The 20,868-nt window shown below is 43.6% G+C and overlaps 1 protein-coding gene across 8 annotated transcripts in view; it reads right to left on the reverse strand.

Annotated features, from left to right (window-relative positions):
* The window catches only part of OPTN (optineurin), a 51,208-nt gene extending 34,915 nt beyond the window's left edge, over positions 1–16,293 (reverse strand). For 2 of the 8 annotated variants that reach the window (XM_077169410.1, XM_077169403.1), the window contains exons 1-6: positions 15,633–15,747; positions 9,206–9,350; positions 7,506–7,676; positions 6,645–6,847; positions 2,662–2,835; positions 295–368 (exon numbers count right to left, since the gene is read on the reverse strand). In XM_077169410.1, the coding sequence (XP_077025525.1) occupies positions 295–368; positions 2,662–2,835; positions 6,645–6,847; positions 7,506–7,665 (611 nt within the window). In that variant the 5' untranslated portion in view covers positions 7,666–7,676; positions 9,206–9,350; positions 15,633–15,747. Of the gene's footprint in view, positions 1–294; positions 369–629; positions 1,056–2,661; positions 2,836–6,644; positions 6,848–7,505; positions 7,677–9,205; positions 9,351–15,172; positions 15,347–15,622; positions 15,748–16,162 lie in introns of those variants that run through there. The other 6 variants (XM_077169404.1, XM_077169405.1, XM_077169408.1 and 3 more) reach the window with 6 other exon arrangements.
* Between the last annotated feature and the right edge of the window lie 4,575 nt (positions 16,294–20,868).

The raw sequence follows: 20,868 nt of genomic DNA on the forward strand, positions 1-20,868 counted from the left end.
AGAACAGTAGCTAGCTTCTGATTAACAGAATTTGTTTTCACCTCCTATCTGATGGCAATGAAACAACTCTGTAGCAGAGTGGTGAGCTTTAAGTAGCCTAAAAAAGTACCACATGCTGCTTTCATTCTCTGCCAGTTTTGGCAGATTAAACATGAAATAGCATCCGAACCTAACATTCTTGAAAGGACCTTATAAGAAGTTACTTTCCTAGCCCATCACATTTGACCATGCAGTGAGGAGGTGACAGTCACAGACTGCCCCTGTCTGCCCCACCACCCTGGCTTCTTCACATACGTGTCGAAGGAGGCCGTTCCTGTGAGCCCAGCACCATCCTTGATTTCTTTTATTGCCGCTTCCACTTCTCCTTCCTGTACAAGCAGAAATGAGAGGATTTAATACATTTTATATTAAATATTATATACTTATACATACAAGAAGAGGTAAAAACAAGAGGTCGAAGATTTTGATGACATGTAACCCAAGGAACTGACCAAATATTTACAAATGAAGTGTTGAAATCCAGCCACGCAGATGGACTAGAAATGCCCTCTTTCCTCACCTCCATGCCTGTCAGGGTCACAGAAACTGTGTGGAGATGTCAGGCCAGTCCCCTCAGTTGGCACGCTTACCCTGACTCCATAAACATGAAAGCTTCTCTTTGCCTCTCTCCTTGGCAGTTCTCTCTTTCCCTGGGTTAAAGTCACACCTAGTGACATCAACACACGCCTCTCCTGCAAAATGCCAGAACTTGCTTTAGCGCAAGTAAAAAGGGGAATAGTTTTTTGTGAAGGCAGTGCCCAGAAGTGGCTCCTCTTAGAAATTCTTGTGCACTGAGGGACATTTGGAGAGCAAGAAGACACAGACCATTTAACCTTGTTTCGAAGACATTTATATTCCAGTGGGCTAGCAGGGAAAATCTTCAAAACTTTGCAAAGGTTGTTACAAGCAAATGTGATTGCAGAAACTCTTTCTAAATCTTGGACAGTGTTTCTGAGGTCATAAGCAAAGTAGGAAAAACACATTTATCTGAACAGTAGCTGTCCCTCTTCTGTGAAGGAAACTATTATGCTCATCAAGGACTCCGAAGGAAGAGGCCGCATTTGGGTGATACACTTTGAGCTTCCTAAATTTTATCAGGTATTTGCAGAAGGTTGCAGCAATTTGATCAAAGGGTACTCTGGGGCAAAGTGTGTTTTTTAATTGGCACTTTAATTCTCTTGATTTGGACCACTATTAATGCATGTAAGATTTTATTAGGGAGCAGAGATGACATTTTCTTCTTTTAAAAATTTAAAAAAATTTTCTTTTTTTAAAAATTGTGTTGTATGGTAACCATACAACCCATACAACACAAAATTTCCTATTTTAACCACTTCCATGCGTATAATTTGGTATTAGTTACATTCACGGTATTGTGCTACCATCCATCATCAAAACTTTCCCATCACTCCAAACAGAAACTCTGTACCCATTAAGCAATAACTTCCCATTCCCCACCCTCACTCTCCTACCTCCCACCTCAGCCCCTGGTAACCTGTAATCTATTTTCTGTCTCTATGAATTTGCTCAGTCTAGGCATTTCAAATCAATGAACTCATACAATATTTGTCCTTTTATATCTGGCCTATTTCACTCAACATGGTATCTTCAAGGTTCATCCATGATACAGCAGGTATCAGGACTTCATTCCTTCTTTTGGCTGAATTATCTGAATAATACTCCATTGTATGTATATAGCACATTTTGTTTATCCATTCATTGGTCAACGACATGGGGGGCTGCTTCTAACTTTTGGCAATTGTGAATAATGTGCTATGACTACTAGTGAACAGGTATGTTTGATTTTTGTCCTCATGTGTTTTCCTCCTTCATTATCCGTACTTATTTTTTAGTGACAACAAACGATGAGCTCCAGGTAGTTTCTCTACATGGTTTGCTCTCAAATTTGGCTGACTCTGCACCTAAACACAGCCACAACAGATGCTTTCCAGATGCTGAGGAAGGGTCTGCACATGCACCCCTCTTGGCTCACTTCACCTTGGCTTGTACATCAATGCTTCACTCCTGGCTCTGCCTAGTACCCGGGAAGCTGCTGTGGGGAAGGAGGGAGAAGCCAGAATACCCCTCACCCTCCAGCCAGGGCAGCTCTCATCTTTTCTTTTTCCTGTTTCTTATTTTCAGTATTCCATGGTTCTGCAAAAGACTGTTGAAATGACAGTACTATTAATGAAAAGGGTTTAGTTTACTGCATCTGGTCACAATTCTGTTCACTTAAGTGAGCTGCTGAGCAGAGCCTTGAAACCCGTTCTGAAAAATGAAAGTTTGTTTTGTCTCTTTCAGGTCAGTCACAAAAATGTCTAATCTGTCAGGACATATTGCAAATATAAAAAGACCATCCCTTTTGATGTGAAAGGTAATCCATTGGAGATCCGGGCTCGATTCCTGGTGTCTGCCCATGCAAAAAAAAAAGTAATCCATAGCTTTCCACTTCAGCTAGACTGAAGTGGTTCATGTTATACTTAAATAATGAAAATTAATTTATCTTTGCTACACTGTAATCTTCTCACTACTTGGCTTTCTTGTGTTATAAAGAAAGTATTTCCCCACTGTTGCTGACTGTCTAGGTTTGGTTTTGAGTGAGGATTTTGTTATTGAACTTACAGCCATCTTGATTTCGACAAAGGAGTCCTCTCCACCTGGGTCCAGCTTGAGTTGTAACTCAGACACAATACCCAGCAGATCTGCCTTTTCAGCCTGGAGGCGGGCCACCTGTGCCTTCAGCTGCTCCGCTGCCTGCTCCTGCTCCACCCTGGGAACCCTGAAGTCGCCAGTGTCCTGGAGAGGAGAAGGGAGCTGAAGCAGACCAGCACATCAAGAATACCAGGCCATCAAACTCGAATGTATACCCATACATACCCGACAAGGGCATTCCTCAACATCTTTGTCCTCTAGGCTTTAAGAAGAAAATTCTAGATTTGTTTTGGTAATTTATTTGGATATAACATTTAAAATGGAAAACTTTACCTATGACAAGAAAGAAAGGCTTCCTCAGATACCAGAATAATCTGGTATCATGAAAATAATCAATCAGACTTTGACAATAGTAAACTCGTCATTGTAGTATGAAGTAAGAAGATCGGAATGAAAGCAGCCTTAACTCAACCTCGTGCCTTTCTTCTCCCAGTGAATGCCTGCCCACCCCTGCTCCCATTTAGAAGACAGACAGGCCCACCTAGAAGCCAGACAGGATGCCAAGGACATTACTTGGAAAAGCAATGGCAAAACACAAAGAAAGGTCCCAAAGTCATCCAGCTGTGGAGGCTGGGGCTTATCAGTCTCTGCTGCTGTTGAAAGGCTGCTAAGAGACAGTCAGATGAGAAAACATAAAATTTGAAATTCAGAGGCTGATATCAAAGGTCAAAAAATTTAATTGTACACTATATAAACTGATAATAAACACTGGTATTTCACCAATGCCATGTACATGCTGTGCTGTGTTTAGCTGTATCTGACAAAATCAAAGGAGAAGGACCATATTTATAAGTGGTGCTTTTACTTGGAAATAGAACAGATTCTGGTCCACACTCTGCTAATCCCTGAGAATATCACCTTGAGAAGATTCACTTAACATCTTTGGGCATCAGGGATCTCGGTTTAGAAAGAACTCATGTGGTCTCTATGGTTTCTTCCTGTTGTGACCTTCTGGCCTCTCTGACTTCTTTCTCAGGAAACTTTCATGGCTCTTACGTGTGTGATGCCATGCTTTAGTTTCCTTTCCAAAACAGAAATACATCACTTCAGAGTTCCAGAAAATTTCAGCACATTAGACAATTGAAAAGCACACATGCAGACCAGACCATTTTAATAATATAGTGTACATTAACGAGTATCTTAAGACCAGATTTTAAAGAAAAATCTTAAGTACCCTTGGGGGTTTATAGCATGATTAAATGCCACTTACAGAGTCTCCAAACTAGTGATTAAATAACTTCATCTGAGTCATGTTTTATCTCTTCTCTTTCCCTGCCCTCCCTCTCTGTGAGATTTCCTAAGCAACAGTAAACAAGCCCAAAGTCTTGTAGTAGGTGGACCAAATAGTCTACGAAATGTTAATAAACGGTGCTAGAGTTGTCAGCTGGCAATAGGGATATGCCCCTTCCTCTGGGTTAGCACTCTCTCTCTCTCTCTCTGGAGGCTTCCTCTGCTAGGAAATCATCACAGTGAAACAAAAGAGCCAGATTTGCAAGGAAAGGTGAAAAGTCTCTGTACTCTCTCTTAGTAATGATGGATACAAAATAAATATATTTAAAGGCATGAAAACAATATAAATAAAGGTACCACTAGCCTGGAATCAGGAAATAAGTAAGTGAAGGCAAGTCTCTGCCATATCAGGAGTCTTCACAGTTGTCCTTCTGACTTCTACAAGGACATTTTATGGAATGGATTTTTAGAAGCCACCGTAGGATAAGGGCAGGAAACAGCGTTTTAAACTAGTGCCTGAGGGCCAGGAGAGGACATCAGGCCCAGATAGTAGGATCTCAGACCATCAGGATTCTTTTCTTTAATTTGGTCATAAAACGTCTTGCAAGACAATACCTTATAACGTTGATACCTGAACATTCCCTCAATTTACCACTGAGACTTTCCATTTCCTTCCTTTCAGTCTCTAACCCAACTCCATTAACTATTAGCATCTTTCATCACTTTTGGGCACTTCCCATCGATTTTCCTGTAACATACTGTCCTGAATATGTGCTCAAGATAATATGGGATCTTAGAATCTTAGAAGAATAGTCCATCTAATGACTTCGGCCTGGCAATTTGCACAGTTAAAAGTTACAAAGTACCCTCTAGAGAGAATTGAAGTACATAAGTCAGCAAAATCTGAGAATCCTTACTGCCCTGCCTTAGCCTGGGGCCTGGCAGGCAGACCTCCAAATGGGACTCCCAATTCCCCTATCCCGTGCCACAGACACAGAAGAGGGCCTGGTGGCTCGTGGGATTCTCCAAGACATAGCTGCAGCAATTAGCCACAGGAGTGGGCCAGCATGAGTGAGGCCTCATGAGCTTTCGTAAATCAGTGCGGCCTAAATGAGAAAGCACTTCAAACGGCTCAGCACACTAGGATTAAAGTAGAACTGGAGGAAAAGGGGCAGGCAGGCAGGCAGGCAGGGAGCTGAGGTCTGGGGAAAGAAAGCTGATAACCAAGGGTGTTGATGAGCCGTGACCAGGTCTCTCCCAAGCACCCCATCCATCTCTGAGTTCTGCTTGTGGTTGGCTTCTGCTGATCACACTCATTGAAAGAAACTGACCAGGGCTCCAGGTTCTGGTCTCAGCTTCTTCCAATACTGCCATCTTTTGGGGTATCTGTAAACAGACCATCTCTAACAGACAAACTGCTTTTGGAAGCTTCCTTCTTGACCACAATGTGGCAGGCCCCAGCAGCCAACTGTCAGCTCAAATTCCCACAGCCAAGGAAGGAAAACATGTAAGATAATTTCTTCCACATTAGATAAAATTATCCGCATAACCCAGGTGATCCTTTTGAGGTATTCTACCTCAAAAATATTTAGTACACAAAAAATTTCCTTCAAAGAAATGGATGTTCTTTGAAATGTCAAGAAAACTTGAAGCATCAGATGTGATAAATCTTATCAACAATGAAACACTACCAATACCAATTTAAATTTATTATGGTAGAATGTTTTCATTGTCTCCAGGACAGGAATTCAAGAGCGAAACCCCTGGACTCAACAGTACTATTTTTGAAAACGACCTTTCATGCCTTAGAATGATTCCATATCATCCCCTTTTCACTATTTCTTTCCATTTTAATTATTTGTTTCCATTCTTTACTCATTCCAGAAATTAGAGATCAAAAAGGTTCGAGGTAAAGTCTCAAGAAAATTCCTAGTATCAGGGATGAGTTCTCCTGAGCCAAGCCAGTTCTTCAACACTTCAAAGCACTGCAAAGCCCAGCTTGGAAGAAAAGGAACATCAGAGGTCATGGAAATAAACAATACTCAGTGAGCCCTGGGGGCAGGCAGGGGATTGGAGTGTGTGCTGCTTTCTTCTGACACTAACATCTTCTTTTGACATTTCACCTTGGGAGTGAGCACAACTCCCAGGTTCTTTGGGTCAACAAAAATGGGTCTTATTTCCCTCTTTTTTCTTTAGCAATCTCATAGTTTCCTATCCCAATATGACATTGGTCAACCATTTTTCTAAAGGAAAATGTGAAGTGGAAAAATCTTTATTTTGGACTGAGAGGAAGGACAAAGTCAATGATTAAACATTCTGGATAACAGATTTACAAAAATATATCATTGTCTATCAGTCATAAACTAAAAACTAATAATTGAATGGTTCTAAATAGAGACCCTTCAGATATTCCATAATGAACAGAAAGCATTGCTTTATAATTGTAACATTCATTTGACTGTATCTATGGTTAAAGCTTTATAAATTTCTTTCACCTAATAGAGGCTGCACCTGACCTTTAAATTGCAATCAATCTATTCAGGGAAAAACACTTCTGCCAAGACTAGTCCAGCCTGAATCATGAAAGGTTTTGATCTAGAAGTCTAGACAAATAATATTCTCCCACAAATATTAACAAAATCACAACTGATCAGTTTGCTTACCTCAAGTGACCTTCCTGTTCTCCCTTTTAACTTTTCAAGCTCTTGCTTTAATTTTTCATTTTCGTGACTTAAGGCCATCAAGCACTCTTTGGCTTTCTTACTCTGTATCTCAAAGAACTGGCGTTCCTCCTTCTGTTTTTCTCTCCAGGCTGAGAGCTCCTCGAATCGCTCCTTCATAGCTTGGTTATTTAGCTTCATGGCTTCTGTATGGGGTCACAGGGAGGGAGTCATGCACCAGAGGAGCCTCCCCTTAGGCCACTTCACTGCATAGCCCTGAACCTGGAGTCACCTGGCCTGGCCCAAGGTGCAGAGGGGAAAGCTGACAGCCCTAGTCAGCTGTTCTAATGTCAAGTCTCATCCTCCAAAGTCCTAAGAACACAGACTGATTTGGGCAGTCCACTACTGCACAGAGACTGTTCACATGTAGGAGACTGAATCCTGGTCCTGCCAAAAGCCATGTTTGGAGATAATAGAATGCTTTCTGGTAATCTTCAGGTCTAACTGTAATAAGAACAGCAGGCCGTCCTTTTCTTTTTAAATGGGTTAAAGGTCATTATACTATTTTGCTGAGAGACAGGGATTCCTTTTTTTAAGGGGGTTGGGGGTGGGGAGGGAAGGTGCATGGTCTTGGAATCTAATGTGAGTCTCTCCTATGTGGAAGTTGAGCATTCTACCACTGAACCACCCATGGGAGTCCTTTTCATTCTTACCTGTATCCAATAGGAGGGAGAGAGAAAGGGAGGGAGGGAGGAAACGAGTGAGAGTGAGAGAGAGTGGATTCATCTACAGACATTTTCACTAAGGGACTGTATTTCAGGAAGGCCCAGGGAAAGGGAGGTGCACAGGCCAGCAACTGCTCACCCTTCAGCTGATGGTTCTCAGTAAGGAGCTCTTTCATTTGCTGCAGTAGTTCTACAGAGGTGTCCGATTTGGGGTGAGCCCGATTGGGGGGTCCATTTCCGGTGCTTTTGCTTGGGCTGTCCCCCTTTTCAGCCAGGCAGCTGAGGGGTTGGTGGGACATGACAGTACTTCCTATGGGAGAATCACAAACTGAAAACAGCTGTTCCCCTTTGCAGGAGGGACTCCCCACCCCTCAATGCCACAAATCTATCATCAACTGCTAATTTTGTTTTGTTTCCAAAATTGCCTACTTTCTACCCAGTTATGCTTTTGATATTTTAGATTCTTCCTTTTAAACAGAAAAGATACATCCCAACTTCGGGGAACTATGTGTGTAAGCGTGTATGTGTGTGTGTGCCAGGGGGAGTGTATAAGTGAGGAGCTGGGAAAATGCAGGAGGATGAGAAGGAGATACTGTAATTATCAGGGATCCTAACATGAGGAATTCAGGAGGGTTTCTTATAATATAGATCACATGTATCATATACTATACATTATATATTATATGTATAGTTGTAGACATCGGCAAAGTATCACAAATCAACTTTCCCACACAAATCTTTAAGTTTAAATCTTCATATTTGGGGTGAATTGTATGGTCTGTGAATTATATCTCAAATAATCTTTTAAAATATAATATTTCTATTAGAATAAAGTATTTTATTTCTGGTCTTTTGGTTCAGAGGCATTGGAAAATAACATTTTTTGATGCTCACTATGTGTGGATTCCAATCTTCACCAAAATCCTACCAGATGGCTATCTGATAGGTATGGAAACCAAGTACATGGGTTAACAGCTTGCCCAAGGCCACTTAGTGAGCAGCCAGGTGTCAAGGGTGATTCCAAAGCTTAATCATGTAATATATGATAAAGGTAACACTGAATCCTTGGGCTTTAATATTATAGAATTTTTTTCATAGCACAATGAAAAGACTAAGAATCTTGCTTAGTCGTTGCAAATTCTGAAGTTAGTTTACACATCCCACTTTATTTTGTGGAGGGGTCCACATGGGCATATAAATGTAAGCCAGGTGAGTGCATTCCAACTCCACTCCTGTCTTACTGACCACCTGCGCAAACAGTGGAAACTCTTCCAATGGCTGGCAACATGCCATAAGCAAAACATTTCTCCTTCATGCATCATGAAAATCGGAATAAGCCTTTTCCATGAAGAACTGATGGGGAGAGAATATAAAGTAATACACAAATGAAGACCACTCCCCAACCCCCACGCCTGCCTGGGTACTACACACACACACACACACGCAAGTTCCACAAAGTTAAAAAGGAACAAAATGTCTAGCGAGATCCCTAAGAAAACTAATATTATTTCCTCTAAGATGCTTACCCTTGGAAGACAATTTTAAATCCACCTACCCAACAAACACGTATTCAGCTACTGTGCATGCCATACAACAGTGACCAGCCAAAAGCACTGGCACCATGAAAGGTAGGGTAGGCTCTGAGATGACAGAGGAGCTGGGAAGTGAGCACCCAGTTTCTCACAGGGGAGCCACTGCTTTCACACCTCAGCAATGCACAATTATTGCCTGCATGACCCCTTGAGTTGCAGAGTCAATTAGGCATGAAATTGGTCACTGGAAAAGGGAGGCGAGAGAACAGCATGCAATGTTTCTTCCCACTCCACCCGGAGGCAATACCTTGGGCCCTCTAAAGCCGAGAACCTGGAGCTCTGCCTTCTTTATGTTGAGAAGAACTTCCAGGGAACTGGTGATGGCGCCACTGCAGGCCCTGCAGCACTTCTCCTTCAAGTCTTCATGAAATTATTTAAAGAGGATGGCAATGCTATGAAGTGAAAAACACAAATAAAGCATTTATTCAATTTTGAACCTTTTCTAAGTATCTAAGTTTCACATATCCTGATTCATTTAGAAAAGAGGTATAATGTTGAAGTTTTCTCTTTTGTAACAGAAGGTGACTACAATAAACTGCCTTTTACCCTGTTGTGATGGTTTGAAACTGCTATGCACTCCAGAAGAGCCATGTTCTTCTTTTTCTTAACTTTTTTTTATTGCATAATATAACATATATACAAAGCAAAGAAAGAAAAAAGCAATAGTTTTCAAAGCACTCTTCAACAAGTACTTAACAGGATATACCCCAGAGTTTATTATGGGCTACCATAACATCCTCTCAGATTTTTCCTTCTAGCTGCTCCAGAATATAGGAAAGCCATATCCTTTTAATCCAGTCTTGGTGGGGGGGGCAGAACTATTGTTGGGATCTCTTGATTACATTGTTTCCATGGAGATGTGTGACCCACCCGATTCAAGGTAGGTCTTAATCCTTCTACTACAGTCTTCTATAATGAGAATAAAAGACAGTGATCTGAGAGCAGATACAGAACAGATAGATAAAACCAAGACATAGAAATCTGGAGATGTAGGCTATGAGTTGAAACCCCGAGTTTGCCCTGGAGAAGCTAAGTGAGGACCCACAGATGCCTGGAGAGAAAGCCACTGGAATTAGAAGCTGAAGGCAACAGAATTTAGAGCAAGGACAAGCAGAAGCCAGCCACATGCCTTCCCAAGATGACAGAGATGCCCAAAATGCCAGTAGTCTTTCTTCAGAGGTAAGGCACCTTTCTCTGGATGATGTATTTTTTAGTTTGTTAAAGCTACCAGAATACAATATACCAGAAATGGAACAGCTTTTAAAAAGGGACTTTATTAAGTTGCAAGTTTACAATTCTAAGGCCTTGAAAATGTCCAAAGTAAGGCACCAATAAGAGGTTACTCTCCTCAAGAAAGGTCGATGCCATTCAGAACACTTATGTCAGCCGGGAAGGCATGTGGCTGGTGTCTGCTGGGGTCTTTGGCTTCTGGACACTTCTATTTCAGCTGGGAAGGCACATGATGACATGCTAGCTTTCTCTTCTCATTTCATAAGTCTTCCCTGGGGACATTTGCTTTCTGCATCTCCAAAGGTCTCTGGTTATATGGGCTTTGTCAGCACTGTGGGTTCTAAAGCTTTTTCCAAAATGGTTCCCTCTTAAAAGGCTCCAATAAGCAATCCCACCTTGAATGGGTGGAGACACATCTCCATGGTAACCACCTAATTCAAACGTATCACCCACAACTGGATGGGTCACATCTCCATGGAAACAACAAAAAAGATCCCATCCAGCAATACTGAATGAGGATTAAAGAACTAGGCTCTTCTTGGGTACATAATAGCTTCAAACCAGCACACCTCAGTTTGGACATTTTTATAGACTTAGAACTATAAACTTGTAACTTAGTAAATCCCCTTTGTAAAGTCAATCCATTTCTGGTATATTGCATTCCAGCAGTTTTAGTAAACCCAAACAACCTCCAATAAAATAATTTGGATAAACAGCCAGTTTCTGGTCTTGCCAAAAAATTCTTTTTGCATAGTATGATCTGAAGGCTAACATTTCATTAAAGATAGGGTTTTACTGTTTCTACATATTTTGCACAGGAATCCTAAAATTCTAGGCAACAGACAATAATAATAATCCTTGTAATATATATCATTTACTTGTCAACATTAAATTTGATCTGTTGATGATTATACCACAACTTGCAAAGACTATAAAAATACCTAACAGACACTAAAAAAATGTAATCACATATCTGGAGGTATGCTTGGTTTCATTTTATAATAGGCAAATTTCTCCTTAATGGTTTTTCAGAGAGAGAGAGAGATTTATTTCCCTTGGAAAACTGTTCAAATTTTTCCTCCTTGACCTTCCTTACAAAGTCTTTGGGTATAATCACGATAAAGTTAAAACTGGTTCTAGGTGTTGTATCTGTACCTCAAACTCTCTCAGGTTGCCTAAACTTAAGGGCACAAGGGAGCAAAAGTGGGTTGTGCTAGAGAGACAGAAGGAAAATACTGGCGCCACTACTCAGGTGTGTGACCTTGGGAAGTCACCTAACCTTGAGATTTGGTACATTCATCCAGCAGATCCAGGTGATTATCATGGTTGCTTTCAGCTCAAAACTCAGTGGAAAGTGATCTTGGGCATCATTGCGAGATTATAGTGCAATCCCTACCCTTCAACAAACACACTCAGCAGCCTCATGCTACCCTCTGCCACTGTTCTAATCACAGTCAACTCTGTTAGCCAGCACCGCTAGGAAAAATTATTTTGTAATTCAAAGTCACAGTAAGTAAAACGTTAGCATTTATGCCAATATAAGAATGTAATACTTATTACTGAAATTTTACTACAAGTAACTGAATTGATTTTTGATGACTTGCTGGGTACTTGATGATTTCAGAAAATTGGGGGGTATCATTATGAATTACCGCCACACAGGCATGTGTGAAATGTCTGTTGGGATAATGCCAGATAGAATAAGTTTACTTCTAAATTTTTCACATTGCTTTAGCTATTTCAACTGGACACACAGAAATACATCAAAAAATACTTGTATACATCTTCGAAGGTTACAGAAACTGGAACCAAGCTATTTATTCCAAGCTTCTGTCTAATAACAAACATTCTCAGATGCTCCAACTAGGCCAGATCTGAAATGTGTCATTCCTCAACAAGGTGATAGTCAACTATGGAAGAGCAGATATATTTAGCACAGGATTTGCCAAGGTTTCATTAATAAGGAAAAAGGAGAACTATATTGTGAGTGGAAGATCAAAAGGAAGCATTCCTAGATTTTATTCCCAGATCTGAATTCCTGGTGATACATGTTCCAGAGGGCAAGTAATTACAGCAACAACTTGATCTTCTACGCATGAACTTTAATTTCATTTCCTGAGTTGGCCTAAGAGATGATCTAGTTCAGTTTCTTATTCATTGCAAGAATGTCTTGTCTGATTTCCATGGCAGATAGTCACATCGAGCACATGTGCATACACCTCAATAGCAGGCAGCTGCCCAGTCATTAGAGATATTAAAGGATGTCTCTAACTGCGACAGAGTCACATGGACCAGAGAGAAGACTGCCTTTTACTGGCTTCCATCCACTGGACATGGGATCGGTGAGCAAAGCACAGAACCAGCCTAGAGTGGCTCATTCTCCAAATATGCTAGATTAAGTATTGACAGGATCCATCCCTACATGGATAAATAGTTTTAAACTGTGAAAACATGTTTCTTGGCCAGAGACATTAGTTGGCTACTGGTAGATTCAGGTTTGAGTTCAAGGAGGGCTCAGTAAGATTCTGACTGCATCAACTGTACCCACCAACCTGGAAAAAGACTATGAAGCTATCCTACTGATGGGGTGAGAGAAGCCTCACCTTTATATGCCAGATACAGCATTTTGATTTGGTATTTATAGATATACTGAAAATGTGACTAGTCACATTCCCCTAGTCACCCAAAGCAAGAATGTGAGAGCTATGTTTGATTCTTCCCAATCTCTCTTCCTCCATGTCTAATGGTGTACCAAGTTTGGAGGTCCACCTCAGAAATGTTTCCGAAATCCACTGCTTCCTCTGCATCCCACCCCTTAATTCAGGCTTTCCTTATTGTGGCTGCACTAGAACAAGTTCCCACTGCACGAGGGGCAGGAGTTCTGTCTCTTTTTCACGGCTGCATCCCCAGCACCCAGAACATTATACACACAGAGGGGTCCAACAAGTATTTGCTGAAAAAATTTTAATAGCCCCCCACACGGTCTGATTCTCATCTTTTCCCTTTAGTCCCACTGCTTCTGTGGTTTCTTTCCTAACATGAAGTCATCTCCTTGCTCAAAACCTCACCACAGAAGACAAACATGGTCCTTCAGTCTGCCCTGACATGCCTGTGGCATCATCGATCCACACCCCCCACTCATCCCTGAGTGCAGCGCAGAGCTCACAATTCCCTGCACAGCTTTGTCTCGGTGCCCATAGCCCTGCTCTGACCTCTGTCCCAAAGGCCTGGACTTTCCCTGGCCCTGGCAGCTTCTGCTTGACAGTTGAATGTCCAACTCAAATATTAGTTCTTGTGTAAAATCAACACCTCCTTCCTTTGAAGGATTTTCCCAACAGCATTTTATGTTCCACCTCTTTGGCCCTTTCCGCAAGGGCCTGTAATGATCCTATGCTGCTCTGTCTTCCTATCACACTGGAAGTCAAGGTCTCCATGTTATTCTGACCAGAAACAGGTGTAAAGCAGGCTCTCAGTGAATGTTTCTTGAGATGAAATAAAACACAGTATAATGAGGTATTTGAAGTCCCAGCATGCTAGTATTATTACGAGTTCTTCTACAATTCTATGACAATCGTTCCCAGACTCCTGAATTCAACTTTTAAAACTTATTTCTAAAATTAGAAATCTTTTTACATCATAAAGAAGATATATGGACATCATTTCATGACCCATACTATATTATTCACTCTTTATATACATGCCAAAGTGGTTAAAAAAAACTTTAAAAATTTTTCTTTCGAATGAAAGATTTCACATAAAAAAAGTTTAATTTCCCCCTTTTCTGCTGGATTTTGGATGAACTATTCCAAAATTCAAAAGAACATATCAAATATCCTATGTCTACAAAATTCAAAGATGGTGGGACTTGGTAGTCAGAAGGTGTATATTTTCCTGCCCACTTGCCTCTACTTAAAGCAGGCGATCTCTAGGAAAGTAACACAGTGACAAATTCCTTTCAAGAACAGTTTTTGTTTCTTTGGGGAACAGAAGGAGGGCACGCAAGTTAGTTTCAGCAGCATAATATGCAATCTGAAGTTCAGTTATAAAACAAGCTACTACACTGTTATACTGTACACAATATATAAAGAGCCACTAAAATAGTCCCAGAAGGAAAACAGATGAAACAGTCACCCGGCTGGCTCCAATCAATCACTGTCTTCTCTTTACGGGTCACACTTAAATGTCCCTTGTCTTGTCCATTTCCGGGCATTACTGGCCTTGTCTTCTGCTTCTAGGACTTTCCAGCCTAATGTAAACTGGGCGCTGTCCTGAGAGGCAGCCGAGGATCCCCCACCCTCCTGCAACGCAAGTTCCTTTGCTGAGAGTGCGCCTTGCTAACCAAATGCGAAGGCTTTTCGCCTGTGATTTCCCTTCTCCTTTCTCATCTATGCCTTGGCCTCTCATTTCATCCTTAAGTCAGTCCGGGGCAAACATTTCCATACAATGTATTCCTGGCGGAGGCAGGGGTCAAACTAGAAGCTGGGTTTCACTTTCGTCTTAGCAAACCTGTGCATTCCCTCCAGTATACACATTTCCGTGGGTAAAAACTATCCCTTTGGGGTTCTCAGCCCCGACGAATTCCACACACACGTGCGTAAATAACCGCACAAACATGTCACACACACACGTCTACACAAGGACACATCTACACACGCTCTCCTGGAGTCTCCCTTTCGCGGCCCAGCAGGCCCCTCCTTAGCGAGGTCATCTGCTCCTTCGTGGGCCTGGGCTACCTCTGAGGCCTCCGCAGGTGAGCCTCCGCCCGCCGCCCCTCCAGGAAGACCCTGCTGCACCGACACGCCCTTCCCCGGGAGGACACCACCCTGCCACCCGGAGACCCGCTGCGGCCGCTGGCGGAAGGAGAGGGGAGGCCCCAGGGTCGCCGCCCTCCACCTCGGCTCAGGGGACCCTGCGGGAAGCGATCCCCAGGACCCCTGCCCATCCCGCCCACAGGGACGGGCAGCGCCGGCTGAGGACCGCCCACCTCCCGCCCCAGCCGCCTCACTGCCCCCGCGCTCCGGCTTCTGCTGGGCTCACGGCTCGGTCGGCATCGTGCCTGCGGGGAAGGACTCCAGACCCAGATGCAGACGCCGACGGAACCCGGCCGTTCCGGTCAGCAGGGAGCCGGCTCCGGATCCACTGACATGCGGCCCTGCGACGAGCCAGCCGCGCAGCTCTCGCCAGCCCCGCCCCGCTCCCCGCAGGCCACAACCGCCCCACCCGGCAGGGCCGGCAGACCGCGCTCTAAAGCCCCGCCCCATACACCGAAGGCCCCGCCCCTCAGGAGTACCGCCCCGCTCCCTGCAGGACCCACTCCGCCAGTCCACAGACTCCGCCAGTCCACAGACTCCGCCTCACCGCGCAACTCTTGGCCCTCTGGCCCTCCCCATCCCTCCCGTATTAAGATCCCGCCCACTCCTCCGCAAGCTCCTACCCCCTACCACCTCTCCGGGAAAGTCCCGTCCTTGTGTCTCCTTCGGGCTCCGCCCCTCTCAGCGCAGGCCTCAGCGGGCAATTTCGCCGGCCGCGGTTAGCCTTTCGTGGCCCCGCCCCCTCATCTGACCCCGCCCCTCTCAAGTCTCTGGCCCTGGCCCCGCGCCCAACGTCCGCCCTCCTCCTTCCACATCCCCCACCCGGCTGCTCGCGTCTGGGTGACGGCCGCCACAGATGTTAATTTAAATGAATGAATTAGGAGGAAGCCTCCGGAGCAGAGGTTCTCTGGTCCTCCCGCGGATCTCCGTAGGAGATTGCAGAGTCGGAAAGCGCTGCGGGGAAGGTCCGAGGCCCGCGTGGAGCCTGGTACAAGCACACGGTCTCTTCGCCCGGTTCCGCCCTTATGACCCACCCCCAATCAAAGCAGTGAACCCGCAGGTGCTTCTCGGATGCGCCTTCGCGAGGGACACCTGAATGCATCGCTAAGGCCTGGAGCGCCAGGTGCCCCGGCGGCGGGAGGGAGCGGTAGCGTGAGACGCACCTATCTAGATCCCATCCGGAGCCATCTTCAGGCGGTATGGGAAATCCCCTGTTCGGAGTGGGGTGGGCCGGGTTAGACTGCAGCGCTGAGAGGCGGTGCTTGGCCGCGAGGGGGGCGCGAGGCCGGCGCGGCGGGAGCGTTCTCAGCAACGCGCGGAGCGAGCGGGGCGGACACCCAGCTCAGAGGCGCCAGACCCGCCGTTGGCGTGTGGGCTTCGGCATCTGGTGCCGAGCGAGTAGGGGCTGAGGGCCCCGTGGTGGGAGCTTCTGGGAAGGGCTAGTGCTCAAGACAAAGAAGGACAGCCTCTATAAGCAGCTGCTCACCTTTTTTATGGAAAGGAAACGCAAAACAGGCCTCGTCCAGAGCGGGAAAAGGCGATGCAGGTTTCAGACCCGCAGTCTAGACCGCCTGCTGCCCGGCCGGCTCACCCTAACACCACCCCTGAGGCTAACCCCTAGAGCAGAACAGGGAGGGCCCAGGGACAGTAACTGCCCCCAGACTCCAAACCTAGGCCCTACGCTTGGTGTGCGAGGGGGCGACGAGGCCAGGGGAGGTCTTGTACCGAGTTGTTTTCCGCGGCCCCAAATGAGCTTTTAAAATTTTAATCAACGCAGTGCAGAACTGGCTTAAGAAAATGAGAGAGTCAAAACTGGAATCGAATCTCAAACTTATGTTTTAACTGTTGAGGTTAATTCAGTCAGAAGAGACTTTATTACAGCTGTCCCTGGAGACTGTGGAGAACGGTCTTCCCTAGGCCTTTTAGGGGTGCCTGGGGTGTATCCCAAAACACGGGGATCCCTTCCACTGTTTTAAACTATATTGAGGAAGGGTGAAATGAGCATCAGGGAAGAGGTCTCCCACAACCACTGCCTGTGAGTTTGGGAGTCTGGGATGGAGTTTCTCTCGAGGAAAGTAGTCCAGGTAGCTTTTACCTCCCTATTGGCTCCCAGCTGGGGGCCTCTGAAGTGCTGACAACTCTTTTCCCACCCCAACTCCTACCCCACTTCTTAGCTCTGTGACATTGGAGAAGCTACTTAATCTTGCAGTGCCTCATTCTCTTTATCTGTAAAATGGAAGAATATAATCAAAGGCCTCAAAAAAGTTTTGAGAACCAAAAGTATCTTCTTAATTGGTTTGGTTAAAACCTAACTAAACTACTGCAAAGATACTGGCAGTCTTTATTTAGACTACTTGATTGAAGTGTTTTGTTGGAGAACCATTAATTATTTGGGGTGGGCTGCTTTAGACCCCCTTTGGGGTGTTACGTTCTATCAATTACAAGCATTGTATCACCTTTCTGAATTCTAACACAGAGCTGTCTCCAAGGATCTGGACCCAGAATACCTCCTACCAGAGGACAGTGTGAAGGGCCCAGGCCTCTCCAGGATATCAGATAATTCCAACTCCCTACCCCATATTAGTGACAGACCCTTCCAATATGAAAAAGTTAGAATGGCCATAATCCAAACACCCCTAAAGAGAGGGATAGAAAGATCAAAGGTGATATGGAGTTATACAGTGAAAATAGGATTTAACAAATGAAAATGAATGCTGAATCATTAAATTAGTATCTCTTAGTCTCCAATATCTTAGAACAGCTAGAGGTAAAACCCTAAAATTGAGGAATTGTAACCCATGTCAAATTCTGAAATATTTTCTACAGCTAATTGTAGTGCTATGTTTTGAAATGTATTGCTTTTTTGTATATATGTTATTTTTCACAAAAAGAAGGAAAAAAGTCTATTGTGATGATAAATATTTATGCCTTCTAGCCTCCTATATTCTGGAGCAGCTCGAAGGAAAAATCCGATAGGGTCATATGGTAGCACCATGATAAACTCTGGGATCTGTCCTGTGCTTGTTAAAGAGTGCTTTGAAAACTATTGCTTTTTTATTTCTTTGCTTTGTGTATGTGTTATACTATACAATAAAAACGTTAAAAATCAAATTCAAAGACACAAAAAAACACTGACGCATGGTCAATGTTATTTAATTGCTAGCCTTAGTGTTAGAGCCAGCTCTTATTTAGCTTAAATGGGCCTGGTTGGCACCTCTTTCCACTATCTTGTAGAATATGTGGAATCTAAGTGCAGCAACGAGGACTGAAGTTATAAATTGCTTTTACCTGTTTGATATGTGACTTTGTGGCCAGTCACAGCAAAGCAGCACGGTAGTGGGTTTAGTGAGCTGCTCCTGGGGTTCTCCCCATCCACTAACCCTCTGCTTTGAGGAAGTAGCCAGTCCCTTTGTGTTTCTTACCGCAAGGTAATTTGCAGAATTCTAAGATACAGTTCTTGAAAGTCTAACCTTTCTTCCTGCTGTGTGGCAGAGCTCACTGCCCTATGCACATAACAGCCAGTCTATTTCACCGGGGTTTCAAAAGGGGAATGAGCTTTTATTATAGAGTGTGATGCAAGGAGAACAGGAGGCTGGCAGGCCTCAGGTCTCTCTGAACTGGAGAGTTTTCTAGAATCTTGGCAAAGGCAGGTTTATGATATGGAGTACAATGGTTTGAGATGATGAGGCTATAGGTGATGTAACTGATTGATTACATGCTTAGTCTCATGACAAATGTAAGAAGACCACAGCCTTTACATGATGGGCGTGATTTTTAGTAGTATAATTAGGCAAAGGTAACTTTAAGTTAAATTTCTGTGCTCCTGCGCTTAAAGTGGCCCTCTAGCCACTTTCAGCCAGAAATGGCTAGAGGGCCATTTCTGGCTGAAAGTGGCTTTATCTAGGAGAAGAGAAATAACTGGGGTGGGATAACTAAGGTTTCTTCATTAATAAACACAAGGAGTTGTTAGCAGGATCATAAAACTAAGATACAAAATTTGAGATAAGGGCGGGCCACGGTGGCTCAGCAGGTAAGCATGCTTGCCTGCCATGCCCGAGGACCCGGGTTCGATTTCTGGTGCCTGCCCAGGTAAAACAAAACAAAAAAATAAATAAACAAAATTTGAGATAAGGTGTAGGCACAAGGCCTATTCCCTGCAATTACAATGGAAGGCATCAGAGTTACAGCTCAGCATTTTCTCTTAGATCAGGAGGTTAGAAGGTGCAGACAGTTCTTAGTTACACTGTCTTTTAGGCATGTCTGCTCTCTCTAAATATATTATCCTGGGTGTCCTGGGGGAGTAGAGAGCTGGGGTTGGGTCAGGGCTTTCACAGCAGTTGGAAAGAGAAGTGACTTGCCCACTTGGGTGCTGTGAGGGGGCTGGTAGTCTCAAGGGCATCGAGGATTCAAGCCCAGATGCCTGCAGCCAGGCCAGGGCAGATGGCAACCTCTGGGGTGAAGCAGCTGTGGGATGTGTCCTGGGAGACAGGGCCTTTGGAACCTGGCCTCACAGCTTTGGCAAAACAGAGAAGCCAGCCTTCTTGGGACCTCTGTGTTAGTCCATGAAGATGTTAGTCGCAAAGTTTATGGGCTCAAGGATAGATGGCTCTGTATGAGTTTTTTCTGTTTTCTTTTTCTGGAGTGATGCAAATGTTCTAAAATGATCATGGTGATGAATGCACAACTATGTGATGATATTGTGAGCCATTGATTGTATACCATGTATGGACTGTTTTGTGTAAAGATTTGTCAATAAAAATATTTTTAAAAAAATAAATTACCTTAACTCCAGTGGGAGCTAAAGCTGCCCTGGATTTTTATATGACCCCACAGAAGGAAAGCCTTTATCCTCAAGGACTTGTGATGCCTTAGAATGACTTTCTTTGCCCTCCTGAAGGCCAGGGGCGCGATTTAATGAAAGGAAAGATGCGTAACATTTTTATGCATAGCTGAGCTCTAGGCTAATATTCATACTTGGTATACCAGATGCAAAACACTAATTTTAAGACTACTGAAGAGTGGGAGTAGGGATGGAGAAGGACAGAGGAATGGGCAAATCATCCACATAGATAGTGCTTATAGATTTCTTATCAAATTTAATTTGACATTTTTTTGCTTTTGTGAAAAGGATTTCCCTTTCCATCGTGTATTATCCTAGCTTATTGCTAATTTAAAGTAAACCTATCCAATGATATATATTTATCTTGCGTCCAGTCAATTTTCTGAAGTTTTTTGTTCAAAATATTTTAGAGTTGAGTTTCTTAGATTGTTTTTTTAGACATACAGTCATATCTTACGTGATTATATCAGTGACATTCAGGGAGTTAACCAGTAAGTGTAAAGCTGGGATTCTACTTAGATCTGCCTTACTCCAAACCTATATGCTCAACCACAAGAATTAGCTTTATCGGTTTATATTCATTTATATAGTACCAGATTTAACCCTTAACATTTTCTGAGGCGATATTTTTCCTTTTTATTGTTTGCCTCTTAATATGAATTGCTATTTTTTTTTCAACATGGTAAAGCATTTTTTTTAATATAATAAAGTTTTACTGTAAAAGGTATCCTATTTTCTACAGATTCCTTGTTTTTCTCTGGTATTTCTTCTACCACTTTTAAGGCAACAATTATTGATATCATATTATGAGTAATATGCTGCATTATAGAATTAAAAATAAAATTCTACATTGGGTACAAAGGCCCTGTCTCTAGCACGCAGCTTTCCTTTGCTTGAAATCTGTCATCACAGCATCTCCCCATCTGAGGCAGGTTGCTAAGGCTTCCATTAGGAGGCGGCTCTGGGGTCAGGCCCTGAGCTGCTGCTGTTTTGAAGCAAAGGCCCAGGAACAGGGCTTTGCCTTAGGGA

Source organism: Tamandua tetradactyla, chromosome 7 (genome assembly GCF_023851605.1).
Source record: "Tamandua tetradactyla isolate mTamTet1 chromosome 7, mTamTet1.pri, whole genome shotgun sequence".
NCBI classification, from domain to species: Eukaryota; Metazoa; Chordata; class Mammalia; order Pilosa; family Myrmecophagidae; genus Tamandua; species Tamandua tetradactyla.